Source organism: Lissotriton helveticus, chromosome 9 (genome assembly GCF_964261635.1).
Source record: "Lissotriton helveticus chromosome 9, aLisHel1.1, whole genome shotgun sequence".
Classification (NCBI taxonomy): Eukaryota; Metazoa; Chordata; class Amphibia; order Caudata; family Salamandridae; genus Lissotriton; species Lissotriton helveticus.
The window spans coordinates 1,238,353,345-1,238,375,926 of record NC_136070.1 but is presented as its reverse complement, the minus strand read 5'-3'; the positions used below and the strand labels follow the sequence as shown (position 1 = coordinate 1,238,375,926).

At 45.9% G+C, this 22,582-nt stretch overlaps 1 protein-coding gene across 2 annotated transcripts in view; it reads right to left on the bottom strand.

The window, feature by feature from the left end:
• PODXL2 (podocalyxin like 2) overlaps positions 1-22,582 on the bottom strand; it is a 272,175-nt gene that overhangs the window by 102,889 nt on the left and 146,704 nt on the right. For both annotated transcript variants that reach the window (XM_078662430.1, XM_078662431.1), the window contains exon 3: positions 2,528-3,270. In XM_078662430.1, coding sequence (XP_078518556.1) covers positions 2,528-3,270 — 743 coding nt within the window. The remainder of the gene's footprint in view (positions 1-2,527; positions 3,271-22,582) is intronic.

Genomic DNA, 22,582 nt, shown 5'->3' with positions numbered 1-22,582 from the left:
GGAGAACTTTGATTCCTCTGTCATCTTGGTGCACAAGCTTGATCCCACCTGCTCTGGTGCCTGTACATCCTGCACCTTATTGACAAAGTGTCCACTAGATATTCAATAAGGCAAGAGTTCCTGACCAATGGAAGAGGGGAGCTTCATACTACTCCAAAAAATAGCTCAAACGACTCTCTGAAGGGTCATCGCTGGTCACCTTGGACTCTCTTCTAACACCCATGAGATTCTGGCATCTGCCCGGAAATCCCTCAACATTCCCAGGACAGGACAAAGGCAAGTGGTTGTGGTGTTGCCACTGGGCTTTGCCAAAAAGCATGAAAGCTCTCCACTTCTCTGTTGATGATGCCATATCCTTTACCAAGTACCTGGTGGACTCATGGGTTCAGGTAGACATCTGCCAGACCTATGGTGCAGCCACTGTGGCTTAATAAGATAGGTCATGAGAGCCCTTTGATAAGGCTAACAAAGTGTTCAAATGTCGCCAGACCGGCCTCTTGCATCACGAGGCTAAAAACATGGACCTGCGGCACATGAATTATATGTGGAAACTGCTGAAAATACAGCGGTCTACTTCGTGTCACATAATTAATTTAGAAATGAATCTCAACAGCCCTCTCCATAACTGTTCCATACCTGTTGTGAAAATTTACTCAACTTATTTTGGTTCGTGCACAACAACTTCAACGCTTCCTTGTAGCAATTTCATTCAGCCTGATTCTATTTTTTGTATCTTAAGTATCGGTTAAATTCTCTGATGAAGAAGTAATGATCAAGCACTAGGGAATCATTATTTTCTTCGACTTTGCATGTTGTGTATATTCCCATTTAAGAATTTGAGGTCTCCTGGAAAGAAATATTTAAATAAAATCATCTGCGTCACCCATGTGGTCTATGTGTAGAAAGAGGGGATCATGTAACCTTTATTTACAATGTATTGTTAAACTTGCGCAAAAACACTGCGTCTAATTTTTAATAAAGAATCACGCAGGTCAATAAAATCAATGGTCACCTTATGTTCCATGGATAAAAGTTACCAAACTATTAGTTGTGTAATGATGTTTTGAAGGGACACAGCAAAGAGGCTTCACAAACATTTTAGACTTTTTAACGATATTGCCTTATAATACTTATGTATACTTCCATTGGACACTAGATGCTGTGATTAATTTCTTTTTTAGTTTACGTACATTTCAGTTCTGGGATCACTGATTTTTCTTAATCAGACTGATCGTCGACTTTGGGTGAAGGATTTTTAAACTTTGCCTCACTCTAAAAAATAGTTTATGATTTTAATCACATACAATAAATTCTACTACAGTCTCATTAATCTATCCCCTCAGAATGCTTATGCAAGATGGGAGATGGCTTAGGTTGTCCTGTCTCTAAGGGTCATTGGCACTACTTCAGAGTTGTGTAAATCAATACAAGTGGTGTTGGGTTGGGATCCATGATTGGTCAAGGGTGTGTTTTTTTAGTATGGAAGAATGTGTGTGTTTGACGTATGAGAGAGGTTGGTGTTTCTGGTGGCTTTATGACATTAGCTGTCATGTTCTAATGTTTTGTAATACGATATTGGAGCGATAAATTGATTTAATGAAAAGTCATAAACTCTGAATATTTTATAAGAATGCAAAATAAAAGATTTTCTGAAGTGAAAATGTGTCCCAGAGTACATTTAAACCTAGTAAGTAATTGTTACGAGTTAATGGGATTTTGTGGTTTGGTTAATACCAGTTATCCTCGCCCATTTTAATCGATATTGGGGTAGGGTCATTCTTGCTCTCATCATGGTTAGATCCCTACCTAGAATCATGCAAACATTTACACACCTATGGCTTCCTGTAAGATGTAGGTACTGTCAGGGAAGGCAGCATTCATGGTTGTTGCAGCATCCTTTCTAAAGGGCACAAAAGTGTGGGATCATAGTTAATAATTCGAGCAAGATCAGGTGGTAGTGAGTGGTTGGTATCTCCTCCACTGCTCTAAAGCAGCAAAACTACGAGGGAGGCCAGTAGAAGCTGGAGATGCCTATAGGTGCACATATATGATCTGGAGTCAGTCGGGTCACGTCAAAGAGAGATCTCACCTGGAAGGACCGCTGAAGCCATCAAACTGCCATGGCATGGTGCCTTCCATCTTCTATTGACGAAATTCAAATTAGGGGTAGAGCTGAGCTTGCACCCTTGGTCCACAATCCAAGTTAATGTATTTATTGAGAAGCAGCTTTAACATTTAAATCATATACAGTTTATAACTCTAGCAATAAACTGTACATATAACAAAAGATGGTGTTTGGAGCTTACTAATAATCCAACGAGTGCGTTTGATAATGGCTTAATCACGCCAAAGTGCATGAATAACATAAGCGATGATAGTCGCTCATTCTTGGCCCGATTCACAAAGGTACTTACATGTAGTAACGTTACGAGTGCGGAGTCTCCGCACTTGGGGAGGAATTAACTTAGGCCGGCCCTGGTAAGCCGGTGTATGACGTATAAGTACACATTATAATTGGTTGCCGTACCTGAGGTGAACTCCAGAGTGCTTCTTCAGATACCTCGGTTTTGAGACTTTCTTCAACTTCCGGGATGTCCCCCAACTTTTTTGGTGCGGAGCTGATGGCCTCAGGAACCTTTCTGGCATGGTGTGCTATGGTGTGATGCTCCTCGTTCTTCAAAGACGAGGAAGCAGACCTCTCGTTAGAAGCACTATGGGGGCCAGTAGGCACCACCAGTCGGTTTTTAAAGTCTTCATCAGCAATTCCCTCTGCATTTTTCCATTGCACAAGGTTTCTCGTCGAGTTCTCTGGTGGGTTGGCAGGCATGTCAACAAACTCAGAAGAGGTAGCATGCAAGATGGAAGATGGTGGAACTTGACTTGGATGTAGGCTGACCTCGGATGTCGAGTCGAGACCATGAATCATCGTGTCCCCTTTTTCTGAAGTCTCCTTCCCCCCTTCTGGCTCTGTGACCAGAATGGATACGCTGGGATCCACAGAGGAGACTATGGAATAGAGCAAATCATTCCTCCATTTGGGACCTGGAGAATCAGAGTCATGCGAATCCTTCTCCGTGTCTTGCATCTTGTGGTCCTGTTCCATCAAGAGGACTACGTCCTCATCTGGGAGAGCATGGGTGTATGAAGTGCGCGTAGCCCGGTCCGCCAGGTCCATGGACAGCTGTGGCGTGGCTGTTTCCCAGCGATCCCTGAGCTCGGTTTCATTTCCTTTTGGGGTTGTCCTTTGAGAGGATACAGGGAAGGTGTAATCTGCAACAAAAACATCTCTGGTCAATGTCAGAATAAAACATACATATTTTAATTGTCATTATCTGACACCATAAGGTTTCTGATTGGGGTATATACACGTTGATTCTGGAACTATTTCAACCCTTGTCGTATCCCAAATTGACATCTCTTTCGTTGCCTCCATTGTCATAACCACTCAATCCCAACCTTGCTCCACTAAAGACAGAGGCTCACCTTACATCTCCCCACAGAAATATTCCTGCTCTATCCCTCCTTCAAGGGAGTCCACTCACACGCCGCTTCCAGCTCTGTTTTCTGCTCACTCTTATCTGAGCCTTGAGGCTGTGCTTAGTTTGTAAACAATTGCCAGGTCCCTCGTCAGGTGGTCACTGTAGCCAGCACAACCCTTTGCCCCTGCTAGAGTTACCTATGATAGCACCAACACAACTAGGGGAAAGGATATGGCCTAACGGTTAGAGCGGTCGACTACAGAGCTGGGGACACAAGTTCGAGTCTCGGCAGGGACGTTCAACATCCTGTGATTCTTAGCAAATCACTTCATATCCCTGTGCAAAAAAAAATAATCACATGAATGTGTCTCTATGTAATGCAACTGGTGCTCCTGTAAAGTGCTCTGATACATTCAGGTCAAGTTTGTGCTATATAAAACTCCTGGAAATAAAAAAAGCAACTGACTATCACACTCCTACAAGCATGACAATTCAGACTATTCCAGGTCCACAAAGCTTTAAGAATGACATGGGAGGAAGGTAATAGTCATTTGAAATGTACGATGAATTAGTAAACAATTGTTGTGCTCATCACTAAATTAGACAAACAGTGCCACCATGTGGGAGATGGTTGTAAGTACTAGTGCTGATAATTAAGTGCAGTTGCCGAGCTCCAGAAACCATCGGCTCAAATTAAGCACTACCTTGAGGACTTCAGTGTCATCCACTTATGTACCATTTTCCTGCTTCTTTTCTTCAAATTTGTATATGACTGCTAGTAGATTCCTATGAACGTTTTGCAGGAAAATTAGGAAAGTCCTTTCTGAACAATAGAAGGTCTCTGTGCTAAAATTCGAAGTAGACAGTCTTACATGATTGCTTTTGGAGCTCCTATGGAAAAGTAGGATGAACTACTAGGACAACAATAAGACAAAATGGGCTTTATTCTGAACCCCTTTTCAGTCAGATACAGGTATGAATAGGAGTTTATATCCAAATCAGGATTCCAAGTTTTGTGGTAAGCACCACACCATGGATTTCCCTAACGCAATTTTCGAAAAGTAAAACCTGGTGGAATTCTTGTAAGGAAAAACAGTTTCTTTAGAAGGTAGACTCTTTAGGTCAACTAAACCTACTCGCTATCACAGCATTAACCCTTCATTCATCCTCCTCATCTCAGTCCTTACTGCTTCAGAAGAGGCCTCGCTTGGAGACAGCTTTACCCTGGCTCTATAAAAAAGTTGACTATGCATAGTACAGTCTTTCTTTTGTTTACATCGCACCATCGATGTATCAGCCCGATTTATATATTGGTGGTAACCATACTCTGTTGCGACCGAATATCCCTCCCGCCAATATAATGGTCTGCACCCCAAATTTATAAGCAGGCGAACCATAGTTTGGCAACAGCAAAAACTACTCCTGTGGGTACACTTCTATGACGGCTTCATGGAGTAACGGCCATAGGAGAAATGGCTATATATCCGCCCGTCTAATTTGGATCGGGGGACATATTGCTGTTTTTTACTGCCCATCTTTGCCAGGATGTCTATAAAAAAACTAAAAAATACCCTTTCACAATGGGAGATGTCTCTCATGGCGTGGGGGCATTCTGTTACAAAAACAAAAATCCACTTCCGGGTTTCGTTTTTGAAAATAAACATTTTGAAACGTTACAGTACAGCTTCATCATGTTTCCTTGACACAGTTCCTATGAGTGATAAAAATGTCCGACAGGCTGACAAACATCTCTAAATTTGGCAGGCAAGTACTCCATGAGGGCGATGGAGTACTCTGTCGCCCTGAAGGAGTACAATCCGTCTGCCAAGATATAAATCAGCCCCTTAGTACCAGCTGTGCGTGATCTCTTTCAGAAATTAGGCATTTTAAAGGATGGTTTATTAAAACATCTGGCTGCTTCCACCTTAGAGGTCCACTGGGCAGTGATTAGATCTTTAAGGGAGATCAGTGCTGACATATCAAAGGTAAAAACAACAATTGATGGACAGCATGCAGAACAATGTCATACATTCACCCCAGTACAGAGATCTGGGCCTAAAGCCATCGTTTTGTTGCTCCCCATGCCATTCCAGTTTGGACCCAGCCATATGCAAATCAATCTTGATCCTGTGCCCAATGGGAACAGTCCAGCCCGGACTGCCAGTCCTGGACTGGAATGAAGCATCCTAGGACCGGTTTCTGGCTATCAGCCGACTTCAGCCAGGATAGCTTGGCACTAGGCACAGGGTCAAGACTGATTTGCATATGGCCAGGTCTAAACTGGGGTGGCATGGGGAGCAAAAGAATGATAGATTTAACCCAGATCACTTGTCTGGGGTGAATGTTTTGATTTGTTCTGTATTCCTTCCATCAATTGTGTGTCTTTTGACATATCAAAGGTAACACCTTTAGCATTTAGACTTCTCAAAGGTTTTAGGCTTTACAACTGTGATTTCTAATGCAGTCACCCCTTGGGATCTTTCTATAGTACTCAGAGGTCTGCAGAAAAAGCTTGTTTGAGCCTTTGGAATCAACAGAAATGGCTTTTGTTGTGGCTAAAGTAGGTATTCTGATTGCCATCACATCAGCTGGGAATTTAAGTGAGCTAGGGACTTCGATGCTATCGAACCAATATGTTAGGGGTTTTCCAGACAGAATAGTACTGCGTCGGGATCCAAACTTCAACCCGAAAGTTCAATCAAAGTTCCATTTATCAGAATACATTGGTTTGACAATATTGGAAGGATGATCTAATGATTCTGAGGGTTTGTCTGTGGATGTTAAAAGCCAGGGAATATGCAGGGTCACTCAGCAGGAGCAATGTCTACCTCCTGGGTGGAAGCTTGTGCTGTTTCACTGTAGGAGATTTGTAGGGTGGATAATAGCTGGATTTCTTTACAAGAGCAGAGGCTACCATTATGCATTAATCCTTCAATTCCACTCCACATCTGGTGCTGGGATTCTTAGGTTAGCAAAGAAGTAATTGCTGTAGGGTGAATAAATCTAACATGACCATGATAATAATTTTCAAAAAGCACACACCCAACAGCAGCTGACCTAAGGTTCAGCACCTCAATCCCTATCTATAGACAATTAGTGTCCTGTGCATTTTTTTAAATATCGCTTTCAGAACGAACTGACCCCATGCATGGAATTATCGTATCAAGGATATTGGACAAACTACTGCCAAACCCTTACTGTTGGGCATTTCAAAAGTTGCAGCATATATATTTGGAGATATACCCTCCTACCTGACAATTCAGGAAATTGGAGGAGTTTCTTTTTGGCCTTTATTGAGAGGTTTTTGCCTGAGCTGCTCCATACGGATACGGAGACGCTATCATTCATTTTATAATCTAAGCCCTGATGAAGTTCCTTTATAGGAACGAAACGTGTTGGCTGAAGGCCATTTTAAAATATTGAAACAAATGAAGAAAACTGCTGGACTCATTTGGATGCCTCTGACTCCTTTCCTGGTTCACCTTCCTTTCTCACGAGAATATGATAATAATTGTCGGCGTCATTATTGTGAGCTTTGTAAAGTCCTCAGGCATCAAGGACTGGAACGAGGAAGATGGACGAAGCATAATGAATATTACGGCCAATCTTCCTTACCCTGAGTCATTATCCTCCTTGTCATAGTCCTATACCCTCCCTCCTGTGAGCAACTATTAGGTCTATGGTTACAGCACGAAATTCAAAAACTGTGATTTTATGTCTCCTGATCTGTTTTAAATTCTAACATTTTGAAATGTATTTGAGCAATTCACTGTGAGGGCGGGCGGGAGCAGCTGAATTGTTTTTCTTTTGTTTTTCCTACTGTTGGAACATTTTGAGGGTGCCCTTTCGGTGTTACGGCGCTCTAGTGTCCTGATTGGGCAGGAGCTTTTTCTCCTGGCAGGCCATTTAACCAGCAGTCTGGTGCGCCATAGGCATGCCAGGGCTAAGCTTGTGTGTACCCTTCAGCTTTAAACCCAGCGCAACCATGCATTCATCAGTTAAATATGCAACAGCTTTGCATCCCCTTTTGTGTCTGCGTTGTCGTAGTCAGATTTTGGGCCATATTATCAAGAACGGCGATAACATTATCGCAGCTTTCGCGGCAGGAAACTGTTGCTAAAGCGGCGATAATGGGCTTGATAATATGCCCTTGTTAATTCCCATTGAAAAAAAAAACCAGGTTCTGGTGTGAACCTGGGCTTCTATGGGAACTCACAAGGGCATATTATCAAGCCCCTTATCGCCGTTTTAGCTGCAGTTTCCTGCCGCGAAAGCTGCAATAATGTTTTTTTTTAAACATATTTTTATTGGAACTTATAGTTTACCATGACAATTTGCGATACAAGTACATGCATTTGAGTTATACACGTCATCTGTTACTGTTAAAGCTGCGATAATGTTATCGCCATTCTTGATAATATGGCCCTAATTTTGCAGGAATGTTTCCGCCTCTTTCCACAGGGCAGAATGATCTAGCCACAGCAGCTCTCAATAAGTATGTTCAACTAGGCATTTGGGATGCAAGTTTAAGGCTTACCTAATCAATGCACGCTCTCTTCATACATATATGACCTGGTTGTCTCAAACAAATGGGATGCCCTGACATTGTCCTAGAAGTCCCCTACAACTTTTCTATTCCGTACTCAAGCAGACAGGATGGGAAGGGAGGCGGCATTGTAATTATTTTTCGCTCTGAGTTTAGTTGTTCTTTCTTTACATCTTTCTTTTATGAGGGTGCCTTTTCCTCTCTTCAACTGTCATCAATTTTCTCTTTCTGGTGCTCTAATTTACCGACCTCCTTTACTTTTATTTCTGCACTTTTAGATGAAATTGCATTTAGCAGCATTTAATATCCTAATTTTACTATTTTGGGAGACTTTAAAAAGATGTGGACACTGAGCTCAAATGTGGCCTCTCTCAGCTCAAATGTGGCCCCTCACAGCTCAAATGTGGCCTCTCTCAGCTCAAATGTGGCCTCTCTCAGATCAAATGTGGCCCCTTACAGCTCAAATGTGGCCTCTCTCAGCTCAAATGTGGCCTCTCTCAGATCAAATGTGGCCCCTTACAGCTCAAATGTGGCCCCTCTCAGCTCAAATGTGGCCCCTCACAGCTCAAATGTGGCCCCTCTCAGCTCAAATGTGGCCTCTCTCAGCTCAAATGTGGACTCTCTCAGTTCAAATGTGGCCTCTCTCAGTTCAAATGTGGCCCCTCTCAGCTCAAATGTGGCCTCTCTCAGCTCAAATGTGGCCTCTCTCAGCTCAAATGTGGCCCCTTACAGCTCAAATGTGGCCCCTCTCAGCTCAAATGTGGCCCCTCACAGCTCAAATGTGGCCCCTCTCAGCTCAAATGTGGCCCCTCACAGCTCAAATGTGGCCCCTCTCAGCTCAAATGTGGCCCCTCACAGCTCAAATGTGGCCCCTCACAGCTCAAATGTGGCCCCTCACAGCTCAAACGTGGCCCCTCACAGCTCAAACGTGGCCCCTCACAGCTCAAATGTGGCCCTCACAGCTCAAATGTGGCCCCTCACAGCTCAAATGTGGCCTCTCTCAGCTCACATGTGGCCCCTCACAGCTCAAATGTGGCCCTTCCCAGCTCAAATGTGGCCTCTCTCAGCTCAAATGTGGCCTCTCCCAGATCAAATGTGGCCCCTCACAGCTCAAATGTGGCCCCTCACAGCTCAAATGTGGCCTCTCTCAGCTCAAATGTGGCCTCTCCCAGATCAAATGTGGCCCCTCACAGCTCAAATGTGCCCCCTCACAGCTCAAATGTGGCCTCTCTCAGCTCAAATATGGCCTCTCTCAGATTAAATGTGGCCTCTCTCAGCTCAAATATGGCCTCTCTCAGAGCAAATGTGGCCTCTCTCAGCTGAAATGTGGCCACTCACAGCTCAAATGTGGCCTCTCCCAGCTCAAATGTGGCTTCTCTCAGATCAAATGTGGCCTCTCTCAGCTCAAATGTGGCCTCTCTCCGATCAAATGTGGCCTCTCTCAGCTCAAATGTGGCCCCTCACAGCTCAAATGTGGCCTCTCCCAGCTCAAATGTGGCCTCTCTCAGATCAAATGTGGCCTCTCTCAGCTCAAATGTAGCCCCTCACAGCTCAAATGTGGCCTCTCTCAGCTCAAATGTGGCCCCTCACAGCTCAAATGTGGCCTCTCTCAGCTCAAATGTGGCCTCTCTCCGTTCAAATGTGGCCTCTCTCAGATCAAATGTGGCCTCTCTCAGATCAAATGTGGCCTCTCTCAGATCAAATGTGGCCTCTCTCAGTTCAAATGTGGCCTCTCTCAGTTCAAATGTGGTCTCTCACAGCTCAAATGTGGCCTCTCTCAGATCAAATGTGGCCTCCCTCAGATCAAATGTGGCCTCTCTCAGTTCAAATGTGGTCTCTCACAGCTCAAATGTGGCCTCTCTCAGATCAAATGTGGCCTCTCTCAGCTCAAATATGGCCTCTCTCAGATCAAATGTGGCCTCTCTCAGCTCAAATATGGCCTCTCTCAGAGCAAATGTGGCCTCTCTCAGCTGAAATGTGGCCACTCACAGCTCAAATGTGGCCTCTCCCAGCTCAAATGTGGCTTCTCTCAGATCAAATGTGGCCTCTCTCAGCTCAAATGTGGCCTCTCTCCGATCAAATGTGGCCTCTCTCAGCTCAAATGTGGCCCCTCGCAGCTCAAATGTGGCCTCTCCCAGCTCAAATGTGGCCTCTCTCAGATCAAATGTGGCCTCTCTCAGCTCAAATGTAGCCCCTCACAGCTCAAATGTGGCCTCTCTCAGCTCAAATGTGGCCCCTCACAGCTCAAATGTGGCCTCTCTCAGCTCAAATGTGGCCTCTCTCCGTTCAAATGTGGCCTCTCTCAGATCAAATGTGGCCTCTCTCAGATCAAATGTGGCCTCTCTCAGATCAAATGTGGCCTCTCTCAGTTCAAATGTGGCCTCTCTCAGTTCAAATGTGGTCTCTCACAGCTCAAATGTGGCCTCTCTCAGATCAAATGTGGCCTCTCTCAGATCAAATGTGGCCTCTCTCAGTTCAAATGTGGTCTCTCACAGCTCAAATGTGGCCTCTCTCAGATCAAATGTGGCCTCTCTCAGCTCAAATGTGGCCTCTCTCAGCTCAAATGTGGCCTCTCTCAGCTCAAATATGGCCTCTCTCAGATCAAATGTGGCCTCTCCCAGATCAAATGTGGCCCCTCACAGCTCAAATGTGGCCCCTCACAGCTCAAATGTGGCCCCTCACAGCTCAAATGTGGCCTCTCTCAGCTCAAATGTGGCCTCTCTCAGATCAAATGTGGCCTCTCCCAAATCAAATGTGGCCCCTCACAGCTCAAATGTGGCCCCTCACAGCTCAAATGTGGCCTCTCTCAGCTCAAATATGGCCTCTCTCAGATCAAATGTGGCCTCTCTCAGATCAAATGTGGCCTCTCTCAGAGCAAATGTGGCCTCTCTCAGCTGAAATGTGGCCACTCACAGCTCAAATGTGGCCTCTCCCAGCTCAAATGTGGCTTCTCTCAGATCAAATGTGGCCTCTTTCAGCTCAAATGTGGCCTCTCTCAGATCAAATGTGGCCTCTCTCAGCTCAAATGTGGCCCCTCACAGCTCAAAGGTGGCCTCTCTCAGCTCAAATGTGGCCTCTCTCAGGGCCCGATTCACAGAAATAACTTAAGACAAAATCCTAAACTTACTACTTTTGGTATTCACAGAAGTTAGGATTTTGTCTTAAGTTTGTCTTAAGACAGACTTAAGACAGACTTAAGACAAACTTAAGACAGACTTAAGACAGACTTAAGTTAGGATTTTGTCTTAAGTCTGTCTTAAGCCTGTCTTAAGACAAACTTAAGACAAAATCCTAACTTCTGTGAATACCAAAGGTAGTAAGTTTAGGATTTTGTCTTAAGTTAGTTCTGTAAATCGGGCTCTCAGCTCAAATGTGGCCCCTCACAGCTCAAATGTGGCCTCTCTCAGCTCAAATGTGGCCCCTCACAGCTCAAATGTGGCCTCTCTCAGCTCAAATGTGGCCTCTCTCAGGGCCCGATTCACAGAAATAACTTAAGACAAAATCCTAAACTTACTACTTTTGGTATTCACAGAAGTTAGGATTTTGTCTTAAGTTTGTCTTAAGACAGACTTAAGACAGACTTAAGACAGACTTAAGACAAACTTAAGACAGACTTAAGTTAGGATTTTGTCTTAAGTCTGTCTTAAGCCTGTCTTAAGACAAACTTAAGACAAAATCCTAACTTCTGTGAATACCAAAAGTAGTAAGTTTAGGATGTTGTCTTAAGTTAGTTCTGTGAATCGGGCCCTCAGTTCAAATGTGGCCTCTCTCGGCTCAAATGTGGCCCCTCACAGCTCAAATGTGGCCTCTCTCAGTTCAAATGTGGCCTCTCTCAGATCAAATGTGGCCTCTCTCCGTTCAAATGTGGCCTCTCTCAGTTCAAATGTGGCCCCTCTCAGCTCAAATGTGGCCCCTCTCAGCTCAAATGTGGCCCCTCACAGCTCAAATGTGGCCTCTCTCAGATCAAATGTGGCCTCTCTCAGTTCAATTGTGGCCTCTCTCAGCTCAAATGTGGCCTCTCTCCGTTCAAATGTGGCCTCTCTCAGCTCAAATGTGGCCTCTCTCAGATCAACTGTGGTCTCTCTCAGATCAAATGTGGCCTCTCTCAGATCAACTGTGGTCTCTCTCAGATCAAATGTGGCCTCTCTCAGATCAAATGTGGCCTCTCTCAGCTCAAATGTGGCCTCTCTCCGTTCAAATGTGGCCTCTCTCAGCTCAAATGTGGCCTCTCTCAGATCAACTGTGGTCTCTCTCAGATCAAATGTGGCCTCTCTCAGATCAAATGTGGTCTCTCTCAGCTCAAATGTGGCCTCTCTCAGCTCAAATGTGGCCTCTCTCAGCTCAAATGTGGCCCCTCACAGCTCAAATGTGGCCTCTCTCAGCTCAAATGTGGCCTCTCTCAGCTCAAATGTGGCCTCTCTCAGATCAACTGTGGTCTCTCTCAGATCAAATGTGGTCTCTCTCAGCTCAAATGTGGCCTCTCTCAGCTCAAATGTGGCCCCTCACAGCTCAAATGTGGCCTCTCTCAGCTCAAATGTGGCCTCTCTCAGCTCAAATGTGGCCTCTCTCAGATCAACTGTGGTCTCTCTCAGATCAAATGTGGTCTCTCTCAGCTCAAATGTGGCCTCTCTCAGCTCAAATGTGGCCTCTCTCAGCTCAAATGTGGCCTCTCTCCGTTCAAATGTGTCTTCTCTCAGCTCAAATGTGGCCTCTCTCAGTTCAAATGTGGTCTCTCACAGCTCAAATGTGGCCTCTCTCAGATCAAATGTGGCCTCTCTCAGCTCAAATGTGGCCTCTCTCAGCTCAAATGTGGCCTCTCTCAGCTCAAATATGGCCTCTCTCCGTTCAAATATGGCCTCTCTCAGCTCAAATGTGGCATCTCTCAGCTCAAATGTGGCCTCTCTCCGTTCAAATGTGGCCTCTCTCAGCTCAAATGTGGCCTCTCTCAGCTCAAATGTGGCCTCTCTCAGCTCAAATGTGGTCTCTCACAGCTCAAATGTGGCCTCTCTCAGCTCAAATGTGGTCTCTCTCAGATCAAATGTGGCCTCTCTCAGATCAAATGTGGCCTCTCTCAGCTCAAATGTGGCCTCTCTCAGCTCAAATGTGGCCTCTCTCCGTTCAAATGTGGCCTCTCTCAGCTCAAATGTGGCCTCTCTCAGTTCAAATGTGGCCTCTCTCAACTCAAATGTGGTCTCTCACAGCTCAAATGTGGCCTCTCTCAGATCAAATGTGGCCTCTCTCAGCTCAAATGTGGCCTCTCTCAGCTCAAATGTGGCCTCTCTCAGATCAAATGTGGCCTCTCTCAGCTCAAATGTGGCCCCTCACAGCTCAAATGTGGCCTCTCTCAGATCAAATGTGGCCTCTCTCAGCTCAAATGTGGCCTCTCTCAGCTCAAATGTGGCCTCTCTCCGTTCAAATGTGGCCTCTCTCAGCTCAAATGTGGCCTCTCTCAGTTCAAATGTGGTCTCTCACAGCTCAAATGTGGCCTCTCTCAGATCAAATGTGGCCTCTCTCAGATCAAATGTGGCCTCTCTCAGATCAAATGTGGCCTCTCTCAGTTCAAATGTGGTCTGTCACAGCTCAAATGTGGCCTCTCTCAGATCAAATGTGGCCTCTCTCAGCTCAAATGTGGCCTCTCTCCGTTCAAATGTGGCCTCTCTCAGCTCAAATGTGGCCTCTCTCAGTTCAAATGTCGTCTCTCACAGCTCAAATGTGGCCTCTCTCAGTTCAAATGTGGTCTCTCACAGCTCAAATGTGGCCTCTCTCAGATCAAATGTGACCTCTCTTAGTTCAAATATTGCCTCTCTCAGCTCAAATGTTGCCTCTCTCAGCTCAAATGTGGCCTCTCTCAGATCAAATGTGGCCTCTCTCAGATCAAATGTGGCCTCTCTCAGTTCAAATGTGGTCTCTCACAGCTCAAATGTGGCCTCTCTCAGATCAAATGTGGCCTCTCTCAGCTCAAATGTGGCCTCTCTCCGTTCAAATGTGGCCTCTCTCAGCTCAAATGTGGCCTCTCTCAGTTCAAATGTGGTCTCTCACAGCTCAAATGTGGCCTCTCTCAATTCAAATGTGGTCTCTCACAGCTCAAATGTGGCCTCTCTCAGATCAAATGTGACCTCTCTTAGTTCAAATATTGCCTCTCTCAGCTCAAATGTTGCCTCTCTCAGCTCAAATGTGACCTCTCTCAGATCAAATGTGACCTCTCTCAGTTCAAATGTGGCCTCTCTCAGCTCAAATGTGGCCTCTCTCAGATCAAATGTGGCCTCTCTCAGTTCAAATGTGGCCTCTCTCAGTTCAAATGTGGTCTCTCACAGCTCAAATGTGGCCTCTCTCAGATCAAATGTGACCTCTCTCAGATCAAATGTGGCCTCTCTCAGTTCAAATGTGGTCTCTCACAGCTCAAATGTGGCCTCTCTCAGATCAAATGTGACCTCTCTTAGTTCAAATATTGCCTCTCTCAGCTCAAATGTTGCCTCTCTCAGCTCAAATGTGACCTCTCTCAGATCAAATGTGACCTCTCTCAGTTCAAATGTGGCCTCTCTCAGCTCAAATGTGGCCTCTCTCAGATCAAATGTGGCCTCTCAGTTCAAATGTGGCCTCTCTCAGTTCAAATGTGGTCTCTCACAGCTCAAATGTGGCCTCTCTCAGATCAAATGTGGCCTCTCTCAGCTCAAATGTGACCTCTCTCAGATCAAATGAGACCTCTCTCAGTTCAAATGTGGCCTCTCTCAGATCAAATGTGACCTCTCTCAGATCAAATGTGGCCTCTCTCAGTTCAAATGTGGTCTCTCACAGCTCAAATGTGGCCTCTCTCAGATCAAATGTGACCTCTCTTAGTTCAAATATTGCCTCTCTCAGCTCAAATGTTGCCTCTCTCAGCTCAAATGTGACCTCTCTCAGATCAAATGTGACCTCTCTCAGTTCAAATGTGGCCTCTCTCAGCTCAAATGTGGCCTCTCTCAGATCAAATGTGGCCTCTCTCAGTTCAAATGTGGCCTCTCTCAGTTCAAATGTGGTCTCTCACAGCTCAAATGTGGCCTCTCTCAGATCAAATGTGGCCTCTCTCAGATCAAATGTGGCCTCTCTCAGATCAAATGTGACCTCTCTTAGTTCAAATATTGCCTCTCTCAGTTCAAATGTGGTCTCTCACAGCTCAAATGTGGCCTCTCTCAGCTCAAATGTGGCCTCTCTCAGATCAAATGTGGCCTCTCTCAGATCAAATGTGGTCTCTCACAGCTCAAATGTGGCCTCTCTCAGCTCAAATGTGGCCTCTCTCAGATCAAATGTGACCTCTCTCAGTTCAAATGTGGCCTCTCTCAGCTCAAATGTGGCCTCTCTCAGATCAAATGTGGCCTCTCAGTTCAAATGTGGCCTCTCTCAGTTCAAATGTGGTCTCTCACAGCTCAAATGTGGCCTCTCTCAGATCAAATGTGGCCTATCTCAGCTCAAATGTGACCTCTCTCAGATCAAATGAGACCTCTCTCAGTTCAAATGTGGCCTCTCTCAGATCAAATGTGACCTCTCTCAGATCAAATGTGGCCTCTCTCAGTTCAAATGTGGTCTCTCACAGCTCAAATGTGGCCTCTCTCAGATCAAATGTGACCTCTCTTAGTTCAAATATTGCCTCTCTCAGCTCAAATGTTGCCTCTCTCAGCTCAAATGTGACCTCTCTCAGATCAAATGTGACCTCTCTCAGTTCAAATGTGGCCTCTCTCAGCTCAAATGTGGCCTCTCTCAGATCAAATGTGGCCTCTCTCAGTTCAAATGTGGCCTCTCTCAGTTCAAATGTGGTCTCTCACAGCTCAAATATTGCCTCTCTCAGCTCAAATGTGGCCTCTCTCAGCTCAAATGTGGCCTCTCTCAGATCAAATGTGGCCTCTCTCAGATCAAATGTGGTCTCTCACAGCTCAAATGTGGCCTCTCTCAGCTCAAATGTGGCCTCTCTCCGCTCAAATGTGGCCTCTCTCAGATCATTGAAGCTTTTGCCTCCTTGAACCTGGCTCAGAAAGTTTACAGCCCCAATTTAGGAGGCGGGGCACATACTTGATTTCATTTTTACTGGCTTGCCTGATTTCCAGATTGAGTCTCCACGACCTTTAACTTGGTCCGACCACTATCATATCCCATGGGAAGTCTCACTGCCTTGTAAATTCTCGTCCTCTGTTCCCAGCATGCATAGCTCTCGCCTCGGCATAAAACAAACTTTGCCGGGGGCTTTGTTGAAGGGAAGCAGCACACACCTCTGTAGGTGTAGAAACGCACACTGGCCTTGATATGCTCCAAGAACAAGACATTAGTTGTTTGTAATTATGGGGAAAAAGACACAAATTGTATAGTTTCTTGCAAAGTGTAAGGGTGAAGATTGCATCTAATTCAAGGAGAAAAAATATTAAACTCTTTAACTCCTTGCTGAGAACACAAGTTTTGAAGAGTGGCAAAAATACATATTTTAGGTCTGGCAAGAGAAAGCTTTAGCTGTCTCATGAGAGATTAAACCATCAGCATTAAGGAAGGCGAAAGCCCTCCGCCAGCGGTTGCTGAGTTATCCATTCATGCTGTTCGGAGCGCTAACTTGGCTTCACAACCAATGTTTGCGTGGACTACCTACACCAAAGGCATCACCAGAGAAGTTTTAAGGCATGGGCAAAGTGGGCTCTGGCCCAGGGCCCCGGCCTTTCATGGGGCCCCTGATAGAGCCAGCTCTGTTCTCAGAGAGTCTTGCCCAGATGACCTTGAATAATTCTGAAACAGATTATTTTAAATACCCTTTTCCTTTAATTTATATTTAATGTGAGTGATGTTTGAGAGTATATTATAGACATTTGCAGAGAAATGTTGTGTTAATATTTCATGCAACATCCATAAAATGTTTCCTTTAGGTCAAAACAGGAACTCATATATGAGAAATGGGAGGTTCACAGAGATTATTTGCATTATTGTTAGTGAGCTGCTGCTGTATTACAATATTCAAAACATACATCACTATTTTTTATGTTTAGATGCAACCACATTTCGAAATTGGAGTGTGTGCCTGTGTACTATCAGTGACAGTGACCTGGCCAAAGAGGGCACGAAAGAGCTGAAATTGGATCATAAATTTAAAGCTGTTCTGAACGGGGCCCCCAAAATATGTTTGTCCCAGGGTCCCCAAAGTCCTTAAGATGTCCCTGGGCATCACACCTTACCCGAAGACAGAGCACAACTATACCGAACACAATAGCAGACTGTAAGAACTAGGACCCCCCAGTTCCCCGGGGGGGTAGCTTGGCCGGAGCAGGTAAACACCCAAAGGCTTACGTGTAAGGTGGCCACACAGCACACAAAACCACTGAGACAGGAAACGCACACTATGACTGAGACCACACCAGATAGGTTGATTAAAAATCAATATACTTTTATGTAGTTGGGAATTCAAGGTAATCGATTCATCTGTGGAGCATTTTCTCAATAACACATTTCATAGTATCCGCCATCACCATATTATTAAACCAGAGCATAACCTTTCATGGGGCTGGAGTAAACAATTCAATAGTTAGAAGTCATAGGAATCAACACTTCCTCAGACCAGGGTAACCAGCTCCTTAATCAAGAAGAACATTGCATCAAGAATAACCATTTCAGCAGGTAAGAATAAACATTTCATTTCTCAGCACTAAACATGTCATTGTAAATCAGGTAACATCTCATTAGGCAAGAATATATCCTTTCATTAGGGTAGAAACCACTTCCCTGAGCAGGAGTAAACATTTCATAATAGGTAAACCATGCATAAGGCCTAGGGCGAGCAGGTCACTAGGCGAAATATGGACAATCCCTGGGTCTGGGCCTAGCAATAGCTAATGATCCACTTCACCCCAGGCAGGGGTTAACTTTCAGGGCCCAATAGTCACCAGAGGGCTTCCTTTCAGGGCCAACGGGGCCCAACAACATCTTCCCTGGGGGAGGGGCTAACTCGGGGCCTCCTCTGGCCTTCCGCCCTCCTCCCCGGGGGTTTACCTGTTCTCTTCGGTCTCTTGGGCCCTTACGGTGAACTCGGCAGGCCTCAGGCGACCAAGTGACGGGGGTGATGAAGGCTTCGGGCCTAGCGAGGCCGGCTGTTGTCTGACTGGAATTCACGGCGGCCCTCTCCTGATTCCGGGGGCCGCTGAAGGGGGTGATGAGGGCGGCGCCGGGGCCGCGCCAGAGTCCGGCAGCCTCGGGGGCGCTGTGGCTGCAGTTGGTGATAAGGGCCTCAGAGGGGCCCAGTGGCGGCGCAAGGCAGCACTGGTCGTCTCCCTGCCCCGGGAGTGTTTCGGCCACGCAAGTCGGCTCTCCGAGGACCCGGGCTGCAGCGGTGAGTAGGGGGAAGCAGCGCCACGTGGTCCCGGCACCTAGAGGGTCACTGCGCTTCGGCAGGTGACAGGGGCGACAGCGCCAGCAGGTGCCACAGCAGTTTCTGGCACTCAGGGCCCAGTGCTTCTGCAGGGGGCTACAGCACTTGAGCCACAGGCAGTACAGTCAGCTCAGGGAGCTAGCGTGGGGTAGCCAGATCAGGTCAGGCAGGACAGCAATTCAGGCAGTTCAGGCAAGGTAGGACAGTGCTGGGGGCACAGGTTGAGGCACGGGTGCAGAGATGGCAAAGCCCAATACCTGGTTGATCCCCAGTAGTCCTGTGGGCAATTAGGCTTCTTCTTGGCGCTTGATGGTTCTGGAGCCCTTTTGCGGAAGCAGGTTCCTTGTTTCTTGAGGGGGGGTTGAGTTGAAGGCTGCTGACAGGATTCCACAGCAGGTCACTGCAGGTGGTCCCTGGGTTCCCCTCCCGCCGGGCCAGATCAGTGGGCTAGTTCAGTGTTCCTTACACAGCTTGGTGGGCAGCGCCTAAACCCTTTCACCCCCAGTGGTATAGGTTTCTGACTGGCCCTACCGCCTAAGTCTCCTGCGTAGGGTCCCCCAGGTCAGTGAAGCCCCAACTGACTGAAAACTTTCCCTCCTTTTCTTTATATAGGCCCAGGTCAGGTGACCACCCTCTAAGGCGGCAAAAACAGACTCCGCCCCTATTCTAGAAGGGTCCAGGAGCTTCCCTAGTCTAGCTATGGGCAGGCAAGGCAGGCTGGAAAGGCAACAATGTTTAGGGGTTCCAGCCAGCTCCTGGCAACTAGAGTGCGACTAAAAAGACCACGCTGCAGTAGCTGGGGCCAGTGGAAGCCATGTTTGAAGTAGAGAACACCTACACCTTAGCATTGGTTGGCAATGGGAAGGCGCTCGGAGACCTAAGGCTGACAAAAAAAAAAGGTGGGAAAAATGAGGCAAGGGCAAAAAAAATAGGGAAAGACCACCCTAGGGCTGACAGGTCTAACACCGACCTACGCCACATGCATAGCACATCTCCGCAGACAAAGCCCGTGTGATACCAAAATATTTTCCCTTATAGATGATATTAATGGCACAAAATTTATGTCAGATGATCTGACATACATATTGGGCAGATGTATGACCTTAAATTGCATGCACAAGCGGGTTTGCGATCCATTTACACATGCACATTGCCCAGGGCCATGTACAATTCCTAAATAGCCAGTCGCAATTTATTTGTGACTCGCTATTTAGGAATTGCGAGTCGCAATTAGGAAGGGGCGTTCCCTTCCTAACTGTGTCTGCAAATTAATGTATGAATATTTTGTGACCGCAATTGCGGTGGCAAACCACCCGCAAATTCCCACCCTCTTCAAGAGGGTGGTAATACAGTCACAATTTGGAAGGGGTCCCCAGGGACCCCTTCCACTTTGTGACTGTCTCTGAAATATTTTTTAAGGGCAGGCAGTGGTCCCAGGGACCACTACCTGCCCTTAAAAAATTAAACGAAAACGTTCCATTTAAAAAAAAAAAATGCATCCCGTTTTCCTTTAGGGTAAATGGAATGCATTAAAAAAATGTTTTACTTTATTTAAAAGTAGTCCCAGATATGGTGGTCTGCTGACCCCAGCAGGCCACCATCCCTGGGAGGGCCTATCATTCCCAATGGGCTCGCAAATTGCGAGAGGCTCATTAACATTAAAGAGCCTCGCAATTTGCGACCCCATTGGGAATTGCAAACAGTGTTAAACACACTGTTGTACATGGCGAATTGCACCTCAGAAATTGCTACTCGCAAATGAATCGCAATTTGCGAGGCGCAACTTTGCTGTCGTACATCTCGCCCATTGTGTCTTAAATATCATCTATAAAATATATCGCCCCATTGGAGTTCATAATAGAAAATCTACGTCCCATAAACAATATTTAGGGCACAATGGTTATGTGAGGCACTGTTTTTGCATAGGATTTTGGGGCATTCATCCTACAGCCCTCCTATATGAAGTCCTTCGTCTCTCTGCACCTCTTCCTCACCCTTGTAGCATCCATGCAGCAGACCTGCTCCTGTGGAATGCATCCCCGGGGCCTTTTCAGGCAGCCTTTGGGATTACAGGGATTTGATGTGTATTTTTATTCCTCAGCAGATGTCTGACTGCTTGAGATCACGCTGCTGACATGCCCGTTAATCTCGGCACAGACCATGCCACTACACCTCTAGGTAGAGGCTATTAAGCATGTCCTGGTCATCTGCCAAGGCTTGTTTGTTATTAACAGAGCAGGGAGTAATGAAGGCAAAAGAGCTGCCAGCTCACAGGCCATGGGCTCTTTAACAATCTGCCCATCCCTGCACCAGGCACCTGCTTTGTATCACTCATTTGACCTTCATTTGAGCTGCTGCAGCGGTGCCACTGAGGGGGGATAGATGTTGCAGCTGTTGACACCTGTGTTGTAATTTACAAACTAGTGGCCTGCTTGGCACCCTGTATGATGTTAGCCAGTGTGGCTACTTATATTTTACATCTACGACTCTAGTGTTTGCTAGTTCTGATAGATTTGTTGTTTGTGTCTTTTATCAATCATTGTTTATTAACATATTAAAGCCTCGGGTTTTCAATATAGATTTTAAAAACTACAATGACTTCTTGTAATTCCAATTAACCAACCGTGTTGAGCTCCGCCCTTAAGTCCCCTTTCAGACAGCTGGGAAGAGATGCTCCCTTTGCATCAGGGGATTTCTGTTATAGGAGGAGAGAAGAGAGAGGAAAAGACAAGAAGTGTCCAGTGCGATGAGTCTTGGCTGTGCCATAGGGTCACCAAGGATGGGGAACCCTCCTCCTATGTCAGAGAATCTGTGCCCTTACTCTAAGGTAGACACACTTGCACAACAGAGACACTATTTATTTTATTTATTTTGAAAGTTTTATATAGCGCGAACAAGATCTTTGCAGATATCAGAGCGCTTTACAAAGCCGGGAATACCAACAAGAGAGTGGAATTAAACATAATAAGTGGGAAGGGTAGGTACGTGAGGGAGCAAAGTAGTACAGCACATCAATAATACAAATATTACAGTTAAATGTGTGCATAGATAGTCAGTAGCGTCAATAATACAGGTGAAATACATAGTCATAGAGTTCGAACAGAGTAATACAGGTCGGTGTAGAGTCTTTCCAGATCCACGCTAATCGGTCAAGTGTATTTGGCCATAAAAATAGCTTTCACTTCTTTCTTAAAAAGTGTAGTGGAGGAGATGAGCCTAGTTTCAGGAGGGAGTGAGTTCCAGATCCTGGGTGCCATTCCTGAGAAAGAGCGTTTATAAGTTTTTTCCTTCCGGAATCTTCGAGGTTTTAGTAGAAGATTGTTTGTGCCTCTAGTGTTTCTAGAGCCGCCAGAGATTGACAGCTTCTGAGTGAGGTATCCGGGAGAGCTCAGATGTAGGGCCTTGTGTGTCATGCAGGCGATTTTCAAATGTATTCTGGCTTCAAAAGGCAGCCAGTCCAGTGTTTTCAAGTCAGGGGTGATGTGCGAGTGTTTTTTTGATCCAGTGATGAGTCTGGCTGCAGCGTTTAGAGAGGCTCTTAGGGGTGCAGTGGTGGTTAACGGGAGACCGCAGAGGGCGGTGCTGCCGTATTCAATTCGCGGGATTACTAGTGCTTGTACTGCAGTTTGGAAGTATTTGGCTGGGAGGAAGGGTTTCAATTTCCTCAGGGTATTGATTTGGAAGTTCGCTCCCTTAGTAGCCTTGCTGATATGATGCTGCATGTTGAGGTTGGAGTCGAGAGTTATGCCTAGGGATTTCGCTGAGTCCACTATGATGGGTTGGACATTGAGTGCAGTTAACTGTTTAAGCCAGGTTTGCGTGGTGGACATCTAAGATGTCATTGGGGGATTGTAATTTGAGATATAGTTGGGTGTCATCTGCGTACATGTGAAAAAGTACATTGGATGCTTGAAGCAAGGTGGTGAGAGGTTCCATAACTAGGTTGAACAAAGTTGGTGATAGGGAAGATCCTTGGGGGACGCCTAACGAAACAGGTATTGGAGAGGACATCAGGTTGTTACTCTTGAATTTCTGCGACCTGTTGTGTAAAAAGGAGGTGAACCACTTGAGAACAGTCCCAGAAAGACCAATTCTTGTGTTCAAAAGATCGAGTAACTTCTCATGTTTAACAGTGTCGAATGCTGAAGAGAGATCAAGAAGGATGAGGAGGCAGGTATCACCTTG